The sequence below is a fragment of the Zonotrichia albicollis genome, chromosome 11, assembly GCF_047830755.1.
Source record: "Zonotrichia albicollis isolate bZonAlb1 chromosome 11, bZonAlb1.hap1, whole genome shotgun sequence".
Taxonomy (NCBI): domain Eukaryota; kingdom Metazoa; phylum Chordata; class Aves; order Passeriformes; family Passerellidae; genus Zonotrichia; species Zonotrichia albicollis.
Genome location: NC_133829.1, coordinates 13,484,983 through 13,512,407, shown reverse-complemented (window position 1 = coordinate 13,512,407; position 27,425 = coordinate 13,484,983). Strand labels below are relative to the sequence as shown.

The following is a 27,425-nucleotide window of genomic DNA, read 5'->3' as shown; positions in this document are numbered from 1 at the left end:
GAGGCACAGTTCCTCTGTGCTTGGTTGATAATTTAATATTCTTGAAAAGAAAAGCTAAAATGACTAGACTTTACAAAAGTTTGTGGAATAAAAGCTCAATTACATGATATCTAGTGCTCCAGCCTCTGCAGGTATAGGAAGTGCAGGACTATATAGTCACTCAGAGTGAAGACCTATTCAATGCAGGAATTGCCCTGTGCACTGGTGCTGACACCCCACAGAACAGAGCTGAGCTGACTGCAGAACCAACTGAGCTTCCCGGTATCCAGTTTCCTCCCTCCACCTGCACTGGCCTTCAGCTGCAGCTGCTAATGACATGGATGGGTGCTGCAGTTTAGTCACAGCCTCCTGAGGCTTGGGTAATCCAGCTTTGAGCCATAAGCACCTGCATTCCCTGGAAAAGCATTGTGAGGCTTTACAGTAAGAGCCACCAGGTGAATACAAACACTCACCAAGAGGCAAGGTAAGCAGCTACTGCACAAGTAAAGAAAGCTCCTTATTTTGCTCAAATAAAGCTGAAGGACAGGTGTTTAATGTCATGGCCACAGTGCATCCTAACATTTCCTGTGCTACCACCCTGGCAATGTCACCACAGCAGACTGCAGGCACTGCCTGCCTCCCACTGTGCTTGTGGACATGGTCAGCAAAGAGTGAAGTCAAATAAAATCCCAGGCATACAGATTTCACCCACAAGGAGGAGAAGAACCAGCAGGCACCTGGAGAGTACATCCAGGACAGGGGTGTATTTTGGGCTGTTTTTTCCTTTTCTATCCTCTGACCAAAATATCCCAAAACTCTAAACTTGCCAAAAAATGCAGAATGTCCCAACAGCCGCCCATCAAACAGCCACACCTTTCTGTCAGCACCTGGGAACATTACCTTATTCATTGCTGTGAATAAGGAAAGGTTAACTCATTTTCCCAGACATCTGGTGGTAAGCTCTCTTCACATCCTCTCTGGCCTGATCCATCTAAGCCACACATTGGGTCTTCCAGCAGAGGCTGCACTTGTCACTGATGAAGAACCACAACTGGGAAGGGTAAGAGAGACCATCAGCCAGGTACTGTGTTAGAAAGCATAGCAGCACAGTCTGGCAGTCCTGACACACTTACCTGCACCTTTATGGGGCTGCTGTGTTGTGGGCAGCTGGCCCAGCAGGGTCTCCAAACAGAACCTGTTTCATTTAGAAAACTGAATTTCCACGTTTGAGAGCATTTTGAGTTGGTCTATTATATCCTCACAGACCATAGTTTTCCACTGTGACTCAGTAATGCTTCACAAGTTCACACTTGGGAGGGACATTCTGATCTAAATTACAAATTTGATCTTATCTCTAAAATAGCTGGATACCATACACAATATGTCCTGAAATAGCAAGGCACAGTGGGCTGTGTTTAAAGTACACACAGCCTAATTCAGGAAGTTTCCTTTCTTTAGTTGGCTGATTTTACTGCTTTTACATAGTTTTATTGGACTCACTTTATTATTTCTTCCTTTCCACTTTTCATAGCCATTCTACCTGTTTCACAATAAACCATTTTCTTGTTTGAAGAAAACCAGATTTGAAACTCCCCATAAAGCAAGGAAATCTATACTTAAGGCTGTTGTTCTGCAAAAAAGATACTCCACAGAGCCTGCTGGTTACTGCAGAGCCAGACATTCAATCTCAGATGTGTGCCAGGATCCTTAAGAGTGAAGGGACGGTCAAAATCAAATTAATCAGAACTGGATCCTGAGTTGAATCTTTCCTGCTGTGGTTTTTTTTCTTACTTCCCATTATGCCTTTTGGTAGGGTCCATCCTAGCCAGCCTGCATACAACCAAGATGAAAGGAGTACTTGAAACTAGTGAAAATAGCTTGGTAACCTAACACATGAAGCACTGTTCAGAAAGCCCATTCTGCTCTAAAACAGAAGTACACAGAAGGCAAAGCAAAACTCAGGTTACCTGTAATGGAGTTACCTGCAGTGAGTTCCTCCTCTGCACTCACACAGAAGTGTTCCTACAGCTTTCCTACTGACAACTTGGAGAGCTTAAGCTCTCATCCTCCACCTGTGCTCTGAATTTAAATATGTTTTTTTATTGCCTGTTTTTCTGCTAATGGCATGAAGCTTCAGGATCTAAATAAAGCAGTAAATTGTTATTAGAAATGGAAAAAAGATCAAATGTTCCAGCTTACATAAAACAGTTTCTACTGAACTCCCTGGTACCAACCATTAAAGGGTTGTCATGCTGCTGCTGAGGTAGGTGAGGCAAACTGACTACAGCACTTGGCCTTGTCTGCTGAACTTCACTCCCCTTCTTCTTAAGTCTTTCCTTTCTTACATATTAAAAGAAAAACCTGTAATACAAAAATATCTATTAATTCTACACCTTTTTCTTAATAGCCCAGTGCTCCTGAGTAAATTTTGAGATGCCAATGAAATTTCCCTCAGTATAACACAGTAGGGTCAGGGGGTTAAACATGTGACCTAGTCAGAACCTTATGCAAAAAAGGAAATTAAATGTGTAAGAAACCCTGGCAATTTCTAAAGAATGTTGCTCTTTCAGCAAAGTCTTTGAACATTTTGCAATGTTACTTGAGAAGTACAGTTGGTAGAAATTAAGCAGCTGAAATGTGTCGCTCTACTCACAGGATAGGAAGCTCCAGTAAGCGAAAAGAATCAACATTTAATTACTAAAATATGCTGTGTGATCCAGAAAAGGCTTAAAAGCTGAAGCTATTGCACTATGTAGCTCACTCAGCAAAGCACACAGCTGGTCTGTAAAAATTAGGAAAACACATGGCTTCTGAAACAGTTTAGAAAATAATTTATAAATCAGAACAGATTATTTAATCAGGAAAAGGGAAGAATTAAGTTCAGAAGAAAGAGGATAAATCAGAGAAATACACAGATTAATCAACAAGTTACAGTCTCATCACACAGAATTGTGGGGGGAAACGTGCCTGGTGATTGAACAGTAAAAAGCACAGTGATGAACTAAAGTATTTGCATGGTACAGGAGTTTCCTTAAATAAAGTGCAGTGAAGGGAAACAGGTACAGGGGACAGCAAGATGGCAACTTCTCCTTTTTACTTCTTCAGGCACTAACAAGAGATATTATGTCTGAAAGATCTTAATGCTTTTATGAAAAGGGATGCCTTCCAAACTCAATGGCATTAAAATGCATTATTGTGATGAGTATCTTTAATTTCTTTACTTAGTAAGTTAGGAGTCTATGGAAGACAGGAGGATTTTCTTCACTTGCTTAACATTTACATATTTTGCACTGTACAGAAGCTGCCATGTAAAGACTGGAGCACTTGCCAAATGCTGCTGATTTAAAACAGAAAGAAACCTCTTGTAGAAGTAATTTGTCTTCTCCTATCTACCATAACAGACTCAGAAAACCAAGGCCATTAATCCCAGAAAGGACCAAAAGTTCACTGTTCACTGTAGATTACTTACACTGAGAGACAAGCATCCACTATAAATGTCATCAGTTTAGACGACATAGAAAACATCATTTAGCTCAGGTCTGTTTGTTTAAGAGATACTGAAGTACTGTGGAAGAAAACTGAAGGTCTGTACAGCTCAAAATTCCAGCCATGTCTCCATAATACACTACAACTCTGATGTTTATACAAACTTCTAGGCACTAAATGTCTTTTAACCATATTTCTTTACACATACCCCCCTCTTGCTTCCTTTTATGGGTCAAGAGCTTCTGCTGAAATGAATTTTAAAAATAGATTACATGAAAAAAAAAAACCAGGAAAATTTTTCTAAACTAAACTTTGAACATGGGCTTTGATGAGAGCAAACAGGAGGTGAAGTGAACAAATAAGATGACTGTAAGTTACTATAAATTTTGTTTGTGGCAATGAAGATGATTTTACCATCACCATAGTTAACAAGTATCGAGAAACAGAGCTACCAACTGCTTGGTGAATGAACTGAAATATCCTTTTCAGTGTCTTAAGACTTTTAGTCATATTATTTGAGAACTCTAAAGAGGAAAAGCCACTGGCAAGTCCAAGTGAAGAAACTAAAGACAAGTTCTTTTCCTGAAAAAGAAGAGGTTTACTAAGAAGAATTGCTGCAACAATATTGTCTTCCTCCTTCTAAGATCACATGAGGAGTCTTCTAGATGCTACACCTGCCACCTGCTTTACAAGTTACAAAGAAAGTAGCTATCCAGAGAGAAAAAATGCAGAAATTTGTTTACAGCATCAATATTTCCCAGATAATTATTTTCTTGTGATGTTTTAAACATGCCTTCTATTTGAAATTCAATTATCATATCAAGGTAAATGCACAAAGTAGAACTGAGAGCACTGACTGTTTATTTTAAGTGAATTTTTCTTTTACAGTTTAGTGTAACTGGAGGTAGATGCAATATTAAGTGATTTTTTTCCAGTGGTTTGAAATAAGTCATCTATGAAAATTATAGGATAGAGTACTGGGGATTGGAATCAGTTGCTTGAAGTTAAGTCTACATAACCACGCAAATGAAACAACAAATAAATCACAGCAGTTTCTGTGATGATTGTCAGTACAGACCTTCTTGGATGAAAGGCTGTTCCTGTGATGTCAAAACAGTAATGCCAATACTGCAAAATATTCCATGTGCATGCTACTGGAAAAGATACGAGATTCAGAGACAACTTTGCCATTCCAATTATTTCCTGTCCAACTCAAATGAACAAAAGCAAGTTGAAGGGAATTCCATGGCAAAGAGTGTGTGATCTGTTAAGCAGGAATGTATTTCTGACCTCGCAGGCAGGAGTTTCATTTCATGTAACTGTATGAAAATGGACACTGCCATTGTCAAGAGTTTTGCTTTAACCACATCTGCCAGCCTCACTGGCAGAGCTGTTCAATTTGTTCTCTGCAGCAGATTCCTTTGTGGGAATAATGGAAGCTCCCAGCAACTTCAGTTCAAAGTATTTTTTACAATTCCATGATTACTTGATCAAATCAATGAACAAGTGCTCGCTAACCTGTAACTGCAGACAAATACTGATAAATAGACAGGACCTAACTATGGTTTATTAACAAAATTTTGTAGTAATGCCCTTTCCTTAGAAGTCTAGATTTGCAGAGGAGCAAAACCAGTCCGGTGTAATACAAATAGCAAAAAATATTTTTAGCAACAAAATAGAAAATGTTTTTAAAATAAAATCTTCAATGCTTTTTCTTTTAAATTTCCCACAAAATTTGTTGAATAGATGGAAAACCCAAAATACAGATACTTCTGTAAAATGAAATACCAATATTTCTGCAGATATGACCATGCACTGCAATATATCACTAGTAGATGGTCAAGAACTTAGAAAGAAAAATCACATTACATGCTTTCTGCTTCCTTGGTGCAATTTCTTGCCAGCAGCATAAAATTTTCATATCAATTAACAGATTTAATCATGTACTTAAGTCAAAGACCACAAGTAATTTTACTGGAACAAGTGGGACTCTTTAGAAACTTGCAAGATAAGACTGTTCCAATGTCTTCAAATCAGCAGGCCTATAACATTCTGCCTCTGGCAGAACTGAATTCCTTTCAGGAAATGGAAGATACCAAGAAATGAGTGGCATCATTCTCACCCTTCCCTATGGAGAACAGAAAGCTTCCCAAATGAGGTTGACATGGAAGTTGAAGCCAAGCCTCTCTCATCATGCAGATGTGATGGTCCTTTTAAAGCCAACAGGCAGGATTAACATCTGACCTCTAATATACAGAACACATACAATAAAACTTACACTGGTGTTTAAATGTCCTTCCTGGCCCAGGAACTATCAATCTGCTCTGTAGTGCATGAAATGTATTCATTTTCATTTGTTTTCCTCTTAGTGAAAACCCCAACATAGCATTCAATATAAACTTAAAGATTTTACATATCAAACGGATTTATATAATATTTGAAACTTTACAAAATAGTACTAAAGTAGTCAATAAAAAGATTAAATTTAAAATATTACATTTTATACATAATTTCTCATTACTTACAATTATTAAATAATCTTCCATAGTTTCCTTAATTTTAGGGAAAAGCTTTTAATAACTAAAAACTAATTTTGAATTAATATCAGATGGCTTTTTACTTGAACAGAATTTTAGCAAAATCCCATTTCCAATGTGAAATATTATTCCCATATTTTCAGTAGCAGTTTATACATATATATAGTTTTATAGGTGTTTTATAATGCAATCCTGTTTTCTATAATGAACAGTGGAGCTCTAAATAAGAAAATGGCACAATATAAATGGAAACATTATATTCCCAACTCTTAAATCCCTTTACGTCATTTGGCTTCTAGAATATCCAGTTTCTTGATAACTTATGTTATTCTTCCAGTACTTTCAAGGAATTGCATCCATACTTATTTAGATTTTTGTGTCCTCATCTTTTGAAAAATTATTTCCTGAAGGTACTTCACAGAGACTATCACCATCCGTGCTGAAATCATCATCATCGTCGTCATCATCATCAGAATCAGCCAACACTTTACTTGGTGACTTCTTCAGTCTACTAAAACAAAAATACACATATTTGCTATTAAAACACCACATCTACACACAGAACACTAAAGAGAAAGCTTTCAACATTGACAGGCAGGAGTTACATTTTTGAAGGATGTCAAAGTGCTGCAGCAGGGGTTATCATAGGCCACATCTTACATGAAGCAAACATGCACAAGATCAAGCAATCACATTTTCAAGCACCTCTAAGTAAAGTGGCAGAGAGAGGAAACTGTAAACTTTGCACATTGGGATGTTCACAGATGGCCAAGGAAGACTCACACAGGATGACTGTACCTCTCAGCCATTAGGGAAATTTTTACGGCTACAAATGGTAAGAGTGTCAAGTCCCACCATTTTTTCCATTTTACATTCCCTGCCTCAATGACTGTATTCATTAGGGAGATCTTGGAAAGAAGGCTGGGACACCTGGAGAGTTTCACAGGTCTGTGTCAAACTGTGTGCTGATGCCAAACTTGCAGAGGAAGCCCTCAGTTTATGGACTACAGCAGCAAGTGGTCAAACGTGTGAGAAGTGGTGTGATACAGAACTGCAAGGTCTGACAACTCATCCTACCTTAATTCTTTTTTTGCAGTGTTAAGCTGTCCTTGCAATTGTTCATTTATGTCTAGTTGCTCTTCAAGTTCTCTCTGAAGTTTCTTTTTAGCATTTTCCAGTCTGTCTATTTCTTCTTCAGCTTCTTCAACTTGACGTTTCATTGCTTTCAAACGCAAACTCAGCTGCAATATTTACATGTCATCTGATTAGAGGACTATTTTAACAAAGGAATTTTATTCTTCCAGCATCTATGAGAGGGAGAATAAAGACAAAACTTTGCCAGTGTAGTGACACTGTAATCCTCTGCTTCAGAAATATTTGAAAGTCAGCATTAGACTTTAAGAAAAAATATTGTGATACTTTTTTTTTACAGAGAAAAACCAGCAGCAAGCAAAAAGAGCTTTGGTAGAGTGAGACGGTATTATGTGATAGCAAGAACTGGTTATCAATTACAACAGAGTAGAGTTATAAGTGTGTCTAAGTTAAGCAACTTTAACAGCCAGATACTATAAAATACATTCCAAAAACCCAGAGGATTGTTAAAGATCATTTCTGTAATGGATGTTTGCAATTTGAAACACACTGTTCATTCTTGAGGCAGAATATTAACTGTTGGCTCAGGTGCTGAAACAAACCATGTTTGAATCCACAAAGAGCACAGTAATGGTAGAGCCCATTGCTGTTGGAACATCAGTGTGTGCTTAGACTTACAGCCCATATTTAACAGTAAACAGGTTTTTTCTTTAAACAAAATTTTATGGTGGCAAAACAGATTACTTGTTGGTATATTTACAGGATCAATAACTGTCTGTTATTTGCTTTATTTCTTAAATTAGCATTGCTTCTGTAACTTTCTTTTAATAATTTTTTAAATTAGTAACAATTTAGTACTAGACAAAAGCACATGATGCAATGACAGCTGCAAATATCACTAAATGGGAGTTCATAAACAGAGTAATCAGAATCTACCCCTATTTGTCTTGTATCTTTTATACATGACGGTTTAGGATAGTAGGATTGATATCAGATATTTGCATATTAGTCTTTCCTCCTACCTGGTCCTTCTGATCAGTCAATGACAGATGTTCATCATCCACTTGCAACATTAACTCCTTCACTTTTCTCTCAAGTCTGCGGTTGCTTAGCTGGAAATTGACTCTATCCCTAGTAAAGAACCAAAACCAAGAAAAGAGGTTTGTGAAAAAGGAACTGAAATGCTACCAATCCTGATAATTTAATTCTTTAACAATCTTATAAGAATTAAACAAATACTTAGGCTCCCTGCTTGGATTTACTGATTTCATGCAACATATTGGGAAATTGGTTCATAAGCAGAAATTACTAAGGAGAATTTCTTCTGACACCATAGCAACATTTAGCAACAAAAGTATACTCCCCCAAGATTAAACATAGTGAACATGAAAATGGATGTTACAGTACAGTTAATATTTCTAAACCTGCTCCTGATATTAGACTTTTATAAAATAAGGAGCTATGGAACCATGTGCCCAGTTTTAAATTTTAAGACAAACTACTGGGCTTGCAATAAAAAAGAAAATTTGGAATACTTTTATGAAACAGTAACCATTTTAATTTGGTGAAACCAAAACAGGTTAATTGTAATAGAGATTTAATATTAGCAAAAGGCCATAATAACAAGCATAAATATGCATGTTTTGATCTTAACATTACTGGTTTTACCTCTCCTCATTTGCCAGTCGTTCTTCCAGCTCTGTGATCCTTGCCTCCATCTGAGCCACGAGTCCCTCCTTGCTGGATCGGTAAGAGCCCTCCAGGTGAAGGATTCGGCTCTTCAGCTCCTTGTTCTGGGGTTGGAACACACCTGGTTAATACACTCCTACTGAGACTGACAAATATCACCTTAACACCAAAGTCACGTCTCCAGAAAAATGTGTCAGTATGTACAGTGAGCAGTATGGTATTCAGTGATCATGGAAAGTTATTGAAATTTTCCAGTTTACTACAAACAAATTTTCTGCTTTGGCTTATTGAAAAGAATTTAGTGTGCAGCTTCAGTTCAAGTTTTAGGATTAAATGGACGCTTAAACCTCAGGTGGTTGCAGGCCCCTTCCAGCAGTACTTTCTAATGTGCCAATTTTTTTTCAAATGCTTTTTTTTTTTTATGCTACACCAAATTCTTTTGTAAAATTCTGTGTTCTTGCCCTATAAATCACTGGTGTATGGCTAGAACAAGTAGACAAGGGAATTATTTACATCCAATACCGCTTTACTTTATCAAAGCTATTACTGGGGTCTCCCTCTACTTTCTGTGGAAAGCCAGGGCACCTGGAATATTTCTCTTCCCCCTGACTTTCTTAACTCTCCAATGATATTCCTACTACAAAAATAGCTCAAAAAAGATTTGTAAAAGGAGACTTTTGGCTAAGATTTATATTTAAATTTTTCTGAGGCTAGGTAATATAGGTTTTCAATGGGGACCTAGTCAAAGAATTGACAGAAAAAATAAAAACCACAACAATTAAAAAGTTACATGATAACCAGAAAAATAAAGCTCTTTGTTACAAAAATTCAAAACATGATCTCAGGTCTCAAACACAGAAAAAAGGACTATGACAGGAAGATCAGAACTAAAGTATAAGAATGTACATAGTATATACCAGTAGGTGGCATTCTTTTTTCTCAAACAATTAAGATGAGATCAGTGTCACATAATGGAAGGCACCTAATTAGGTGTGTTGTACTAGCATGCTCTCTAAATTCCCATTACAATCTGTTTTATGTCCTTGAGTTTTTAAATAATACTATGGCTTGTTGAGATATCTTTCCTCTGGATCTCACCTAAGGGCTATGATAAGTAACCTTGCTTTCAAAGACCACTGAGCTGCAGAAGAATTGTTTACTACTACAGAAGAAAACACTCAACTAAAATCCCAATTACTTTAAATGATATCTTCAGCAGCGTTCCTGAAGGGCTGTTCAGCCTTGGCAGAACAGCTCCTCTGAAAGTGGTTATTTACAACCAGACATAATTACCTGTCTTTCCAAGGAAATTTTGTCACACTCCAAGTCTTGCTTTATAGCTCTCTCCTGAAGTAGCTCTGTCCTCATTTGTTCAATCTATTAGAGAAAGAAGACAGAATTTTTTTAATAAGAGACTTAAATTATATTTATCTGTATGTGTATGTGTATATATAAACTACATATACCTATGCAATAAGCAGTGTGTTCTTTCTCATAACTCAAGACATATACATGATTTCAGATGAGCTTTACAGCTACAATCTTGGACAAAACTTGCTGCTTCAAGAAGTCCATGTTATTTCCAGTACTCATTCTAGGCATTTCTCACCCACATTGGATATTGTTGATGTTTACCATGTATCTTCTCTAGCAAGGAACTCAATTCTAAGCTGTTCTATAAAAGACACATCACTTGGCAGGACTGAGGTCTGGAACATCACATCCCTCTTCAAACATCTTTTCCAGTTGTTTTCTTCATACCTAAGTCTGAACCTCTGAAATGGTACCTTACATTAAGCTGCTGACTTGTCTAAGTAAAGTTTCACTTTATTAAACAGAACCTGGTGCCTGCACACAAGTGCCCAGAACTCAGTGAAACACTCCACAGAGAATTGCAGTTTTCTGTATGTGTGGGAGTAGTAAAATCTCTTCTTCAATACTCTGCTGGATGATGGATACAAACATTGCTCCCCTCCTTCAGTCAATGTCATGTCTCTTGTACTGGAGGGGCACCAACTTCTAGATTTGGAAAGGGGTTGGGTTTTGCTTGTTTTGTTGAAAGACGACTTTTTCTACAGTTTCTGTTAATATTTCTGCTCCATATTCAATAACCACAAGGAAGATATATTCTCCATGTGTAAAGATGTTAAAAAGCTACCTAATCAATACAGACTCAGGATAAGAATGCACAATTAGTTTGTTTTACCTCACTATTGGATTTGATTGGAAAAAAAAATTGAGCTCAGAGAAAAACTCCAAACTACCTAAGAGCTGCTACTGAAGCTTTGGTGCTGAAGAACAAAGTTTGTGTGGCTTTGGAAATACTTATCTTGCTTCCAGTCTTTCTGAGACTCCCTGCAAATCTCTAAAGATACTTTTACAGGCACAGCAAATGCTACCACAGCGTTTGTGGTTTACACTGTACAGGGCATTTTATGATAGATATCATCTGGGGAACACAGTGAATATCTGTATCAGTTACTGGCCCTGCAAAAAAAAGACTGATAAAGATTTCAGTGGCCACAGCACTCTTCCCTGCTTTGCATCAGTTACACATGAACTTGCATGAACACACCTTCCCAGTTAAGCAACCCTCAGTTACAGATTTATCTCAGTAAAGGACTTTCAAATGTGATTGGGAATTCTTGCATAAAAAAATCCAAAAGCAATGTTAAGAATGTGAAGGTTAAACAAGTACAGCAGATGAAAATTTGCCCTAGGCCTTATTTTTTTAACCACAACATAATATTAAAAGATACATTTTTAGTTAATCATGGTTAAAGGAAGTAATTTGCACTTTTTCTGGAGCTTGTAAATTGATATATGAATACAAATAATGGCATCAGCACATGCAATTGCATATGTTATGTCACAGGATGGGGACAGAGTAGTAGAAGGCATTCCTGAAAACTGAGGTCATAACAGCTCCTAGAACACCAATGGCAGCACGTGGCTGTGTTCTCAACAGCTGGGTGATTTCTTAAAAGCTCTCATTGTCACATGGAAGCCTAATAATAACAATGTTTTATATGTTATATAGTAAAACATTATCTAGTAAAGTATTACTTTATAGACACAAATTAGAATCACATGTGTATAATAGCTGTATTTATTAGTGAAATATATGAAAAAAGTTATAATGTGAGGGATTACATAGAATTTATTCTGCTGTAATTGCTTTAGCAAGACAGACACAGGAAAAAAAACAGCTAAATTTGTGGTAAAATGAAGGACTAATTAAAAATGTAGCTGTTAACTGAAGAAAGGGGTTTTGTTTTATGTAGGAACTTGCTTAATGGACCACTCTGAGGTTCCACTGTGCTCTTACTGTGCTCAGAGGCTGTAACAAATTTGTGCAGCCTTCCCAAGATTCAAACTAAGGAATTATTTAGAGGACAATTATTATATTTCCAAGATGACTGCTACAGTTGTTGGACAACTCTTGGTAAAAGCAACCTCACAGAAAGGTAGTGGGGGAGAGAAAAAGATCCAGGTCTGATTAGGATCAGTGAGTTACATACAAATATCTACAGGAGCTTGTTAAAAGAAAAGGGCAGCAGATAGAATTTTTGCTGGAGGAGATATAAACTGTTTTGTTCTTCTGTTTTTCAACAGTTAAACAGTTTTAAAACATGTAATTAACATGCACAAAGGAGAAAAAGAGTTGTGTGACAAAATGTGCTTGAATTCCACTTATTTCACAGCAGTGAGATTTACACCAGTTTTGTGGCCATGCTCTGTGTATGTACCATGTGGGACTCCATGTTCCATGTTCTGCCCTTCCTATGGCTAATATCTCATAACTGTGTTAAAAGAATAAACTATTTCTGCAGCTTAAGGCAACACTTATCACAGCTGGATTTGAAGAATGCTAACAAGAAAAAAGCAATTGTATCAGATTTTACAGAGCTTTATCATTTTGTGCCATCTTTAGGATTAAAAGCAGCTGTTGAATTCATGATAGTGAAAGTAATTTGATTTCTAATAATAATGCAGATGCCATCAGTATTGTTTATCATCTCACAGGTTTACAGCCAATGTTTCCTATTAATTCCCAAGTAGTGTGTGTAATACATATATATGTATATAATAGATACCTTATACAATTTCCAAGTATGTGACCAAAAAACCCAGTGATTAATCAAGAAGAAAGTTAAAGCTAAAAAAATCCCTTTGATGCTTCAAAATTGAAAAACAACCTTTATATGCAGATTTTAATTTCTTTGCTACCCACAGCCAGTGCCAACTAAAGAGCAGCTCTCCACAGGGAACACTTTACTAAAAGGAAGCAGATTATACAGCTCAGTGTAATTTTATCCCTATCTATTTATTCTAAAATTGTCATGAAAACTAACAAGTCCATTCTGCACACTTACTGGAAACAACTCTAAGGTCAATAGACTCTTGCTTGCATTGTCACAGAACACAAGAATTATTGAGGGTATCATGAGGATTTTTCAATTATGTTTGTGAAGTCAATATGGCAAGAGATACTTCATTTCACTTGTTCATAGAAAAACATCACTTATTAAAATGTAATTTTGGTTGTCCCTGTTCCCCATGCCTGCCCCTGCCCAGAGGCCTTTTTAGACTCAAAGAGCAGCTGAGTGCTCTAGCTTTCTATTTGTGTCTGTGTTAGTGTGGTTTGAGCATTTTGGTCTTTCTAGATTTACTAATACATTAGCATTTAAAAACTAATAGGATTTGACCCACTTTTCCCTAACATTTTTTTTCCTGTTTCCACACTGTTGTGGTACTTCTTAGAACAAGGCAAAAGGAGATGAGAACAGTGTGTCACACAGCCATTCAGATTCAAAAGGGTGTTTAAATTAAGAAAGAATAACATTTCATGGCAAGTGAAATGTGAACTATTATTCTTGCCAATGTTTATTCAAACATTCAGCTTTATGTAAAATAGAACCAGTTGTTTAAATTTGTTTTTACTGGAAATTTCAGTATTATAGTTCATTATCAGTATGTTAAAATAATATATTTATAATAATAGTTTTTAAAATGTAGAGGAATACAGATATTACCAAAATAAATCCATTATAATTTCTCATGTCATTACAAATGCTTAGCAGACCCTGAAATACTCTTTAGTAATTTGACTACTTAGTCATTCTGGCATAAAATCAAAACAAAGCAACCTTTATAACTCATGTGTGAAATGAGAAATTCCAGACCTCAAAATAAACATGTCTTTTACCCATTATGTAACATTTTAGTCACCAAACTGTATTTTAGGTTTCCATTCAGTTAGCAAATTAACTTCCATGGCAGCTATGACTAAAGCACTTTCATCCCAGGTTTACAACACAGGCACAGACTGCAGTATTAAAGACTTCCTGATTTAACAACAGCATGACCCCACATTATTACAGGTCCTTCATATTCTATTTCACCCACTGGCTCTGAGTCTGAACAATATCAACAGAACAATAGCAGAAAGTTTTTATTACAATCAAATAGAGTCTCAGTAGCCCGAGTTCAAACAAAGAAGTAACGGTGCCTTGGTGCCTCAAGGATGTGTGAGAGAAAGCTGAGCTCCACCTCCCTTTAAACTCTCCAGCTGTCTCAGTGGAACACACAATTTCACTGAAAAAACACAAAACTAAGATTTTACTTTCTGTTCTCCCTCTGAAGCTACAGCTATTCAAAAGACTGTCAGTAGTTGTTTGGTTTTGGTTTTTTTTTCCTGGAGAAAGAGAAATGAGAACAGAACAGATTATTGTGGGTACCTCAATGGTAATTGTCCCCTGAGCTTTTAGGAATTACTGTGAGCTGTAGTACTTCATGTAGAGTTACAGCAGCAGATGTGCTGTAAGGAGTTATGCCTCAGTTTCACATCTTCCAGAGAGCCAAAATAAGGCAAAGAACATTATCTGGACCATGATGTTCCAAGACAGCCACATCACTGTATTTTTTTCCATGAACTATTACAACATTTGCATGATCCTGACCACTCAGCCATGCATGTCTGGCTACTTTTGCAGTAATTAGGCCTATATTCTACTTTACTAGTTTATTATAAATCTTTGTTATAGGACCTACAATTTCTTATTTCAGTTTTTGCAGAAATCTTGAATAACATTATTAAGGCCTCTGTCCTCAAACCAATGAACTCCTACTTCTCCTAAGACTTGGTAATTTGCAACTCAATGGTCTCATTTCCAATGAACTCACACCAATTTCCCCCACCTGCACGTTCATGGGCTTTACTGAAGACAGAGGTAAAATGTTCCTTTATTTGACAGGGCAAACCTGGATTACTTTTTATCTTGACTGAGGCCTCATCCTACAGTCTCCACAACGTCTTCCTTCCACTTATACAGACAAAAACCTTTTTGAGTTACTGTGATAGGTCTCACTTAGGTTGGCAAGTATTACTTTATCTTTACATTTTCTGCCCCATGAGAAACAACTTCATTAATAAATCCTTCTTCCCCTCTTTCTGGTCCATCAATTTATATTACATTTCTGGAACAAAAGACTGATGTTTTTATGTATAAAATACTTTCCAGTTGTCTTGCCTTTGATATATGTAAATCAGCTTTTACACTTGTAATGAAAATAAAGCTTCCTCTCTGTTGCAACTGGCTAGCATTCTTGATTCAGCTGATTTCACTAAGTAATTCCACAATTTTCTGAAGCTCCTCCTCTTCCTTCTTTGGAATTAAGATTCTATTATGCTGAATTACTTTTCAGTATGATTAAAATAGTGATCTTTCAATATAAGAGACTCCACAACAGGCTTACTAGTCTTCAGTCTTTATATATATCCTGTGTCTGTTTTCCAGTTAGAATAACAGGAAAAATGGTTTGTGATGATGTGGAGGGAGCATATTTCAGCATTTTTGTGAACCTTGGTGATTTTGGATTTATATGCTCTGCTCAAGTGTAGCATATAAATCATATTGCTAATTATTATTTAGTTGATCAATATTGATTGTGATCCTAACAACACTTCTTCATAGAATCATTAAGCAAAAGCTGCAAAACTTGTTCAAGTACCTGTTCTCTGCACCTGCTGATCCTCTCAGACAACAAATCCGAATTATTCTTTTCTTCATCAAGCTCAAGTTCCAGGTGAGACAACTTGTCCTAAGTGGAACAAAGAAAAGCAACCTCAGCACAGATTTCCATCCTCTTCAGATTGCTATCAGGGCATTCTTCTTTAAACTGCAAGGACCCAAAGTGTCTGAAAGACTAAGCTTGAAAACTGAAATGTGTCTTAAAACACACAGCAAAAGGTAGATAAGGCTTTAGAGTGAATTTGTTTGACAGAAGTAAAATAAGTGTTTTGTTTCCTTTTTTTAAATCACTCTCAACAATTTCAAGAATATAAGATAAATTCTGTAATGTTTCTAGAGAGTTTTTTTGAGTGTCTGCATTACATTATACATTTTTGAGTGTCTGCATTACATTATACATTTGGAAGACAAATTTCTTTTTATCTGAGTACAATGACATAGAGATGTTTGTTTATCAAAGTCAAATGACAGCCTAGCTGAACTGAACAGTCATGAACAAGTAAAAAGTTAGAGGCACAATGTTATTCAGACTCCTGAAATGAACTGATATCAAAGGCTAAACAAAATTTACACCTTTAAATACTTTTGAAGTTCTGAATGATGGGCCTAGAAATAAAAATCATGCAAATCTGTATGATAAGCACTAGATAAAATTAATTAAAAAGAAGTTAATTAAAAGTATGAGAGAAAATTTTAATTTAGAACATATCATGTTACAACAGATATGCTAACAAATTACCTTTAAAATACACCACATTCATTCCTGCAGTAATACTACAATGATTTTCAAAAACATGAAGCTATATAGATTCCTTCCAAGCAAAATCTATGTGAAACAAAATTATTTTTATCTCTTCAAAAAAGAAACAAACTCTTAATATCTTTTACCTCCATTAGTTTGATTTGTCTTGCCCGATCATCTTTTAAGTGGTTTTTGGCTTCCAGTTCATACTCCAAGCTTTTCACAGTCTGTTCCAGTAAGTGAGTTTTTGTTACTGCCTCATCCTGGGCTCTCTGGTGGTCCCTCAGGTTCTCTTCCATCAGACGCAGCTGCAGCAATGAGATCAGGGGAATTCACTAAGACTGGGCTTGCTCTGAACAAGGGATGGCAGCAAAGGGGACTCGCTGCAAACACACAGATCTGGAAGCTTGACAGGAATTCCATTGAGTTACTGGCTTTTCACAGTAATTCTTGTTTTATCCACCAGATGGCACCAAGAAAATAAACTTGGATTATGACCTATAATGTCATAACTGTAAACATAGTGTGCTACCACTGTGTAAACATACATTTACAAATTTTATTTATGCATTAGTGTAGATATCTACATACAACTTCATTCAGTTCAAGAGCTATCTTCTCAAAATCACTGTTTTAACTTTCAATTTTCATCATGAGTCTTCATCCCTTTACAAAGGCTCTCCATCCCTGAATGGAATAAATATAAAAGGAAGACACAACAATATACAGGAACTACTCTTTCTTCTATTGTTGTTCTTTTAAATTTAATTTAAAACAAAGGCAAAATAAGAGTTCTAAACTGGAAAAATCCTACTACAAAAATATTCCATACAGAGAAAACATCTGTGACCAATGTATTCTCATAATTTTTCCACCTGGAGAGCAGGTATATGCAGATTCTTAAAAGACTGGACTGTCTTTATGACAAAATTTACATACTATGAGGAAGACACTCAAGACTAGTTAATTCTTGGTTGCACAGAAACCTTTGTGATTTAAAGCTCCACCTTGGCTCATATGAAAGAAGAGGAGAATGTATGTTTGTATGGGTGATCATTTTTCCTAAATAACTGGTGGATTTTTTTCCCTAATAAAAAATATTTGTAAATTCTCAATGCCTTCAGAAGCGGGCATTAAAGAGCAGCAGATCATCAATGGAATCCTTGTCACTTCACTTGAGGTGCATTCATTTGACAAACACTGCATTTATCTGTCCTAACAGGAACCCCCATTACCCCAGCAGAAACAACAGGCTGAGCACCACCATGGAAAATCAAACCCAAAAGCACACTGAGATCAGCCTCTCATGATGTACATGAGAGTACACAAAAGCATGACAGCAAACATTCATTATTGTGAAAACTATCTGCACTGAATTCTAGGTCAAAGCTGAGAATTTCTCACTGAATTTGAGTCATTACCTCATCTTGCATTCTTATGTTCATCAGGCGTGATTTTTCTACCTCAATGTTTTTCTCCTTTAATTGCCTCTGCAGATCTACAAATTCCCTGCGATTTTTCTCCTTGTATTCATCAAGCTGGCTCTGAAGCTCCAGAGTTGATGTTCTTGAGATCTCCACCATTTCAGACATCTGGTCAAAAAGTACATATACAAAAGGTTCTGTTATGCTTAATAAAATAAATGGTTTTTTTCCTCCAGTTTCAGTATTCAGCTCAGTATATTCAAACAGAAAATTTATCAAACTTTCCCAAATAAATTAATTTCTATGTAGAAGTGGGAAAACACAAAACAGTAAAGTTAATTTCTAATAGCATGTGTGGCAAGACTATTCTCTTTTTGTCTGTCAGCAGTTCTTCCAGCTGAGTGACACAATGAACTGCACTCACACTTCAGTATGTCAGTATGAGCTGCACAGTTTACACACACATAGCACAATCAATCTGATGCAGAAATTTTGAGAATCAGCTGTAAAACTCTGAAATATCACTGTACTGTATCAGGTCTGGGATCTGGTTTGTACAGAACTGGTTTACAATGCCATTTTGTAATAGTGCTGTTCCCATCATTGTTCCTGCCCTGAAAGCTTTTAGTAAGAGCCTCTAGGTTAAAGAAGCTAAAACTAAACTTTTCATTTTACTTTCTTTTACACATTTAAAAATATATAATTCTTTGTAATTTGTCAGTTCATTTAGTTCTATCTGTTAAATATTCAGATCCCTGCAGCCTCTTGGGCGTGAACTCATACCTCCTCCTGTAACTTCTCAACAGTCTCGTTCAGTTGCAATCTTTCATTCTCCATTTCATTCTTTATCTGCTTTAACTGCTCCTTCTGCTGAGTTTCATCTTTTAATTGCTGACTTAACTGCTGTCGTTCCTGTGAAATGCAACGGATGTTCTCCTGCAGTAGATTAAAAAATACATGTAATGAAATGTAGACCATCTTTTCTAATGCCTTAAAGGTATGTTACTTATCACAGTAACACCAGCAGCTGCCGTAAAATTAAGACAATTTTCAGGTTTTACACTTTGCTAGCTAGTACAGGACAAACACTGATATGTCATGCTAGAAACAACTGAATGTCCATTTATACCTCTTTTCTTTACCATGATGCCATGGGAATGTTGCTATCAACAATTCAAATGCTGCAGTTTCCTCAGTGTCTGCCTGTTCAGTACTAAACTGAATTTCAGTATTTGAAATCTGGATGCCCTATAGGACAATTCAATGGTCAATTTAAGTAAAATCTCTAATTTCAGTGCCCTTCATGTACAAAAATCCTGGAGCACTTTTCAGTGGAATTGGCTGGCCTGTCACAGTGTAACTGCAAGTCAGACAAACAGCCTGTCAGTTGCCAATTTAAAGCCAATCTTTAGTGGCAATTAATTACTTTGTGAAGAAGCTAAAGTGTTATTATACAAAAAGAGAACAAAAGGGGGAAATGAAAAGGAGTAATTTGTTTTCACACTAACCTAAATGATTATTCTGATATTTCTCTATTTTTTCCAAACAATACTAGTTGAATGTTCTCTTTACAAAATCAATAATTCATCTCAGCTGAAAACTGAAAATTAAGACTGTATTTCAACTTACAATGCTCTGCAATGCTAATTCTAGATGCCTACCATTATCTACCACAATGAAAAGATAAACTTCCTGGTTTTCCACCCATTGAAAGGATCCCATGTTCTGTTGTTTCATTTAAAAAGCACAGATTACTTCATGCTGCCATCCATAATGTTGGTATAATTATTAGTTTTTAACATATCACACTACCATGTATGCTATGGTTATAGGGCATAATAATTAGGTCATTTCCCTTCTCAGTGGTACAAAAATGTTGAGATGTATTTCATTTCCTGAAACACTGCCCTACACAGAGGTGGCTACCCTAAAGCAGAGGTTAGAACACAACACAAAATGCTACAGAAATACTCCTCACTTCTGCATCCATAAACAAAATTTCAATATAGGGGATGATTTTAGATGAAAGCACTAATGCAAACTGTCTGTTACAATTAAGTGCATACCAGCTTTAACTTTCCTGACTAGAAATCCAGAATAGAGGAGGAATAGACTTGGCTGTTTACAGTAACTGTTACAGTTCTATTGGTATTGTCATTGTCTTTCTTATACTAGACCACCATTACAAGTAATTTGTGTTATGTAAAAAATCAAGATGGGCCAGTCAGGAATTACATTTCCACTGGGATACACATTATTACAGTGCCAGTTTGTCGTCTCAATTGTCAATGGCAACACAAGGCCAAATCAACCTACTGCACAACATTATTCATTAGAACAACTCTAAAGACAGAAAGGCTGAATTGTTCTAAACAAAAGGCCCACTGATTACATCCTGAGGTCTGTTAGTGCTCATATCCGGTGGACAAGAGTGCAGAACCAGAAAAAGGATTAAATTTAGGGTGCCAGAATTTAGACATAAGTTGTGAATAAAACGTCAGGACAGGCTCTCCTGTCACCTTCCCTGGAATTCTTTCATTTGGAGACCCTGCTTGGAGGCAGTTCATTTGGCACAATGCCCTGAAGGATGCATAAACAGAGAGAAAATCCACACTTTTCAAGCATCTTGCCCCAAAGCTAATCAAGATGCAGGAGGTGTGTATGGTGCATTGATCCATGTTACACAGCAAGGCCAAGTCAGACTGTGACAGAAGGGAGTTCTGAGGGGAGTGTGCTAAATGCAAGCCAGTGATGAGCAATGCACCCTACAGTGATTGTGCACATTATCTATCAGTGATGCAGACAAGCAAACGAGGAGAAACAGTGAGGGGAGCAGGTACACAGATTTGAAATGAAAAAAGTATAAACATTAAGACAACCAAACACCAAGCCTGACCAAAAGCTTCAGAGGAAACGCTTATTCATAAAGTTACAACAGCTTCAAAACATCATTTTGTGAAAACAAAACTCACCCATATTGTTCAAACCTTATATTCTTGAAGCACATTAAATTTTAAAGACATAGAAGTATTTTATTTCTGTCGTTATTTTTATTTTTTACCATAATTAATGAACCATGAGAACATGCTAGTTAACACAGTCTTTCCTGGGCTTTTAATCCACTTAGAGACAAGTTTCATTTTAAGATTTTCAAAATAGAAATGTAAAATTTACATTGAAGACAACTGGGGAAAACATCCATCCAATATTAAACAGTGGCTCTAGCAATTTACATGTACCTCACTTTTGAGTTTGACTTCTTTGATAGAATCCCTTGAAACTTTAGCTTCTAGAAGCAAAACTAAGAGAATTCTAAACTGATACTTTTGAAATCAATCATTTGGTTTATGTAAAAGGTGAATCACAGAGAAGAAAAATTAGGTTTGTAGCTTTTGCAGACACCAAATATGAGGTAAATAAGAACAGCTTCAAGATTTATACACATTCCTCTCATTAATAAATAGATGTGAATTTTCTTGTGATCTGAATCATCCAGTCTTGACTCATACACAACACTGCCAGCATCTCTCTCCACTGCTTTGAAGTAGATGCATTCCTCACATGTTTAATTTCTGGGCTAATCTGAGGGAAAGCATAACCTTTCCTGGACACTGGGGGGACTAAGGAGCAGGGTGGAAAGAGGATTTCATTCAGAATTTAAGAGGCGGCAAATCCTATTGATACATGTAAAACATCTCTGGTTTTGTGATTAAATATTCCAGTTCCATACAACATTTGCAAATAAGACAGGCTCCTAAAAATAGAGAAGCAAATGTCCTGATATGTGTCCATTAACAATATTTTTGTTCATATTCAAGTACAGCTTTTTATTCTCTTACATGTAAATACCTTCATGAGTTGCATGATCATTGAAAATAACAGATTTGTGAAACCTGAGGCAGTTTTTTTATTTGGCAATTCATTTCCCCAAAATTTTGCTTGATCCATGGAAATGGGAAAAAAAACTTCATCAAGGAAACCATTTTAATTTGATGAATGCTATGGTTTCATTCCAGATTTGAACACTGAAGTGAGGCCTAAACTTTACAACGAAGTCTACTTCAAAAAGAATGAGATGTAACTCTACAGAAAGGAATAGTGACTCAGGTAAACAGAAAATTTAAAATTTAAATTACCCAAATTCTTCTTGTTCTTACCTGCATATCTTTAAGCTGGCTTTCCAAAGCTGCTCTTAACACCAACAATTCTTTTCCCTCCTTTTCAGCATGTTTCAAAGCTTCTTCTAATTGTTGCTTCTCTTCCTGCAATGATGCAATTTGATACAATTAGAAACAGTGGCCAGGCCTTTAATCTGACAAGTAAAGGCTGTAAAGTCCTTTCACTCTGGCCTGTTACTGATTTCCCCAGTCCCAAGGTGTGACTTGGTTTTACTCTGCTTTTTGATGGGAAAATCTTTCCTACATAAGTCAGGGCTTTCCTTACCCTTTCCTATGGCATTGTCCATCCTGCCCTTGGTCAGTTTTTATTCTACAATGAACACATTGCAAACAGGAAGACTACTTAAGGGGCTTGTTTGCTTAACTTACCTCATATGTCTTTAATTTTTCCTTCACTGAATTTTCTTCTCCTTTCATATTATCAATTTGTTTGTGCAGCTCCTCAATTTTCCTCTCTAGCTCAGTAAGTGTTCTCTTCAATTGTTTATTTTCCTCAATCAGCTCTTTGACTTGATTTTCTACACTATTTCGTTCCTCTTGTGCAGCATTTTTTTCACTTGCAAGGACAGCAGCACTCTAGTGAAAACAAATTATGTCATGTTTAGGAAAAAAAAAGAATTGATGCTGTTTTCCAACAGGAGTTCCATAAGGCATCACAGCAAATACAGCTAGGATACAACATTAAAATATCAACAGAGACTAAGATTTAGCATTTTTTCTCCTTGGGCATATGAACAGATAAAGTAACATATGACACCTTAACAGTCTCATGCTTGTCATCTCATATTGTCACCTTAACATCTTCCTCTTTATTGCACTAAAATATTTCATTACCAATTCCCATTTAGGTGATTGCAAGTAAACTAAAACATTTAACAGATAGAAAAAGCCATATGGATCTTTAAGGAAGAACATATTTATAAAGAGTGTCTTCTACAACAACACAAAATTTAGGTAGCATCACCCCACTGATGATTCCAAGCACTAACATGCAACACACTACATCCATGCAGCTACTGGTGGGGCTGCAGAGTAAATGACAGATAATATACAGAGATCTTTACACTAAATAAACAGTGGTGGTTCCACTTGTATTGAATACCAAATTCAACTTGTATTCAAAACTATACACTTTTTTTTCCAGAAACTCAAATCAATACATAGCACAAACACAATTTATAATAATGAACAATACATCACAACTTGAGGCACTGGATTTTTGACTTTTTTTTGCAGGACAGCTGACTGCAGCATGTTACTTTTCAGAGCTAATCATCACCTTACCACTTACCCTCTAAAACACCCTACCATTTACTGTGGAAGCCATGAGTGGAAGTTTTCTGTCTATATTGTTATACTACCTGTACTCTTGTAACACAGACCAAGTATGCACTCATAAACATTTAATTCTGTAAAGAGCGGGAAGGATTTCACCCTTTCTCTTCACTGACTTTTCATTCAGAACCCCCTCCAAAGCACATAAAAGAACCCAGGATATACTGGCTGGTTCTTGTTTCTGGGCATTCAGGAGCTGGTACAAAACAATATTCTGTACAAAGATCTGGTTCCCAAGTGCAGCCCCACTGTCTTCTACACCAAGACCTCAAACAACAGCAAGAACATCAGAACAAACACAGGAATCAGTCTGGACCAGGATTCTCTCTCATGGCCATGGCTGATGCTTACAGGCAACAAGAGGAAGAACAACTATGAGGCAAGCCATTCATCATTATACACTCCCAGCTCTCACTGGTTTTCTTCCATGAATGTATCATCCATTAATTTCTCTAATCCTTCTCAAATCCTTTTATACCATTGGCCTCTACATTATCTGGTAACAATAAGAAATTACACATTCATTACCGAAGCACAACTTTTTTTTTTTTTTTTTTTTTTTTTATGTGAAATTGTATTTATCTGGATAAGAACAAAAGAAATCCTATCAAACTAGTCAGAAACTATTTTGTGAAGTATTTTATGAAAGCACGAAAATCACTTTTCATTGACACTATTTTTGATTGTCGGTCCTGATCTTCCCCTCTCCTTACCCAAAAGGAATAAGTAAAGTTATATAAAAGGGTGTTTACAAAGAATGCCCTCACTAGACTGTTTTCTAGCAAGCAGCAGCTTTAAAATCATGCAAATTAGATAAAGCAGTAACTCAGAAAACACTCAGACTGTCTACAGGGTCAATGAACTTATTATACAAAAACTGGCAGCATAAGCAGGCTGACAAGTTCTGGTCTTTTGAAAATCCTGAAAAAACTTGTTCTTCTAAATACATGACTGGTTAAAAGCTCTGAAATAAATCTCTGCTGATGCTTTTTCACGTACTGGAATTTCAATAGCATTTATATATTCCTTTAATTTTTGCTTTCTGCAAGCAGCAAAGTTTTACTAATTAGCAAGCACTCCACCAGTGGCTCCTTTTAGTCTCATTTCTCCTTTCTGGAGCTGAGTGAAAGCAGCTGAGGCACGCTGGGGAGTTCAGGGAAAGGAATGTTGATTTGTCTGTTCTTTTTCATCCAACTGCCTACACGGGGCTGCGCAGTAAGAGAGGAGTGCAGCAGACCCACATCAGACCCGGAGATTCCACTACACCAACCATGGTTTGCTCTGCTTCCCCAGCACAGGAAGCAGTATTTACCTAAACGTGGATGCACACATGCACAAAAGCAAACACCACAACAACCCACCCCACAGATCCATACACATATATAAACACAGAAGTAACATCTCTATATATATGTTATTTAACCTAAGAAGTTCCAACTAAGTTCAGATTACACTGATGCCATCATATCCAGAGATGTGCTCCAGCCTGCTTTTTGTAGTATGTATCTTAGGATACAGACACTTAACATTAAACTCAACTATTATTTGCTCTCCTTTTTCACTATATATTTCAGAATGTTAGCAAGAAGTTAGGTGACTACATGTAAAATGTAGAGAAGCATAAGGAGCAAGTTGCAAGTATTGTCTTTATTAACCTAATTTAAAATCTTGGAAATAAATTGGATCTATAAATAAAACCTTGCTAAAGTCCCAGCTGATTGAGTGACCAGCACTTGGCCAGCAGATATTCACAGGTCTCTAATGACCTTGGCATCATTACAAAGGTTACACCTGCCAAAGCAAATTCTCTAACAAGTTAAGGACAAAATTCCTTTCTTTCACACACACATACTTTTACAAGACGGTAGAAAACTCTCTTGGTATATATGGGGAGCTGCACTGTATTGGAGTTGGACAGTGAACACTTCGGCTACTTATAATCTGGGGAGACTACAAGGAATTTTCTTCACAAAGTGGTTTCACTGTACACATTGTTTCAACATCTTTTCAAGTTGTTTCAGGCAACACTGAAAAGAAACACAGGAGTATCTACCTTATCAGTTTACCCTAACAGAGCTGTACTACACACATAAGGCATGGAGGATCACCCTGAGGATACTAGACAAAACAATCCAAAAGTATCTTCAATTTGATAGTGAAGTTTAAACAAAGTCAAGCCATACACATACAGTTTAGATGTATCTTGTATAAGAAAAAGCACACATAGTATAATTTCTCCAAGAGTCAAATTACACAGCTGGGTTTAGACAATAAAAAGCTTATATTCATTTTTCCCTAGAGCACTGAGAATTTCATGCAGAGCTTCTTCACTGGCACAAATGAAGTTTCTGGATTATAAGAGCTTTTGGCAATGTATGCCATGTCCTATAGCATGTCACCACAGAAAGCTGAAATATCAAAAGCCTCCACAGCTCTTGCCTTGTATTCTCCATTGTCAGTCCTCTTTAGCGCCCCACACTACCCTCTACCTCCCCTCCAGGCCTGCTCTTGGGAAAACACATGAGCATGACAGCAAACAGCCTGGGGATCACTGGAGAGCATACACAGAGCACACAAGCACTGAAATGCAGCTCTGACAGACCTTGTAGCAACACCATTAGGGGAGACCCTGGTGGAGAGAGATCCCTGTCCATATATTGAGCACTTACATAAGGCTCAGCTGTCAGGCCATACAGGGCACTGTGACGCACAGAGGGATTGCTGTGTCCTTCGCCATGGAAGCCCTGCACACAGGCAGGGTGTTCCTGCAGTCCCACCCAGCTGGCAGGCAAAACACCATGTACAGACCACAGGTACAATTCTACACTGTCATTAGGGATGGCTCACTATACTCTGCAAAACATTTCCCTACCAAAACATGGAAGTAAAAGATATAAAAACCACTGCATTGAAATGACAGTGAAATTACCGTGTATGTTGATAAAGTCTGAATGGTAATTGCTGTGCCTCATAGGTTAAAGCTGAAAGTGGCAACAACAAGGACAGCTGGAACTGTCCTACAGTATTTGCCAGCAGCCAGGGGCAATCTCTGGGGTGCTGCCTGCATGAGCAGGGATGCATATTTTCACTGAAAATTCAGGGACTGGCTTACACACTCAAAACAAGGAGTTGACAGCTGTTAGCAAAAGCATTCAATTAATGGGTTAGAGTGATGAGGATGAAAGGAGAAAAACTGGACACTGAAGGGGTAGTAAGCACAAGTGAAGAAAAAGCCAGTCAGGGAGAAGTTGTGCTGTGGATCCATTTCCCTCAGTCCACATGTGACTTGTTTGTAATGGTGCTGGACATAAACACTTCAGTTAACTCATGATCCTCAAGGCTTAATGACACAACATCAGTTAATAACTCCTGTTGGTGCCCATTCATAAATCCTTTACATTTATTTATTTGGGGATGTTGGAAAAGTTTTGGCAATTATTTTAACTAAGTTTATATAATTTAACCCATGGTAACAGAACTAGGTGAAGGTCACAAAGTAATGATTTAAGTTGAATATAAAACATTAACAGACATTGTTAATATAAGAACTATAGTTCAAAGAATTGTGGATGAGTCTCTTCAGAAAGTTTAAAGGAGATTATGCACATAAACATACAGAGCACAGAACAGACAAAACTGGTTAAACAAGATTCTCGTCAACAAAACCTGGAATGAAATACTCTATATTCAGACATATTTGCCATACAAAGGAAAAAAAACCCAAAAACCAAAACACCTCTGCAAAACCTCAAGCCCCTCAAAAACCAGGAGGAGAGGGGAGCAATTTCATCAAAAATTGAAGTGGGCTCGTTTGGATCTTAAAAGTAACATATGTGAATTGAAATTTTGCAGTTTCTTCCCTAGGATATAGAAAATGTTTATTTCTTTTTAGTCCCACTTACTAGTTGTGGCAGCATATTTTAGTAAAC

General features: G+C 36.8%; 1 protein-coding gene across 4 annotated transcripts in view; it reads right to left on the bottom strand.

The window, feature by feature from the left end:
• Window positions 1-260: 260 nt before the first annotated feature.
• CGNL1 (cingulin like 1) overlaps window positions 261-27,425 on the bottom strand; it is a 59,002-nt gene continuing 31,837 nt past the window's right edge. The window contains exons 9-19 of one of the 4 annotated variants that reach the window (XM_074549417.1): window positions 22,531-22,737; window positions 22,141-22,245; window positions 18,767-18,919; window positions 17,981-18,151; window positions 16,706-16,867; window positions 15,798-15,887; window positions 10,077-10,160; window positions 8,763-8,887; window positions 8,117-8,225; window positions 7,080-7,243; window positions 261-6,510 (exon numbers count right to left, since the gene is read on the bottom strand). In XM_074549417.1, coding sequence (XP_074405518.1) covers window positions 6,369-6,510; window positions 7,080-7,243; window positions 8,117-8,225; window positions 8,763-8,887; window positions 10,077-10,160; window positions 15,798-15,887; window positions 16,706-16,867; window positions 17,981-18,151; window positions 18,767-18,919; window positions 22,141-22,245; window positions 22,531-22,737 — 1,512 coding nt within the window. In that variant the 3' untranslated portion in view covers window positions 261-6,368. Of the gene's footprint in view, window positions 6,514-7,079; window positions 7,310-8,116; window positions 8,226-8,762; window positions 8,888-10,076; window positions 10,161-15,797; window positions 15,888-16,705; window positions 16,868-17,980; window positions 18,152-18,766; window positions 18,920-22,140; window positions 22,246-22,530; window positions 22,738-27,425 lie in introns of those variants that run through there. The other 3 variants (XM_014267649.3, XM_074549416.1, XM_074549418.1) reach the window with 3 other exon arrangements.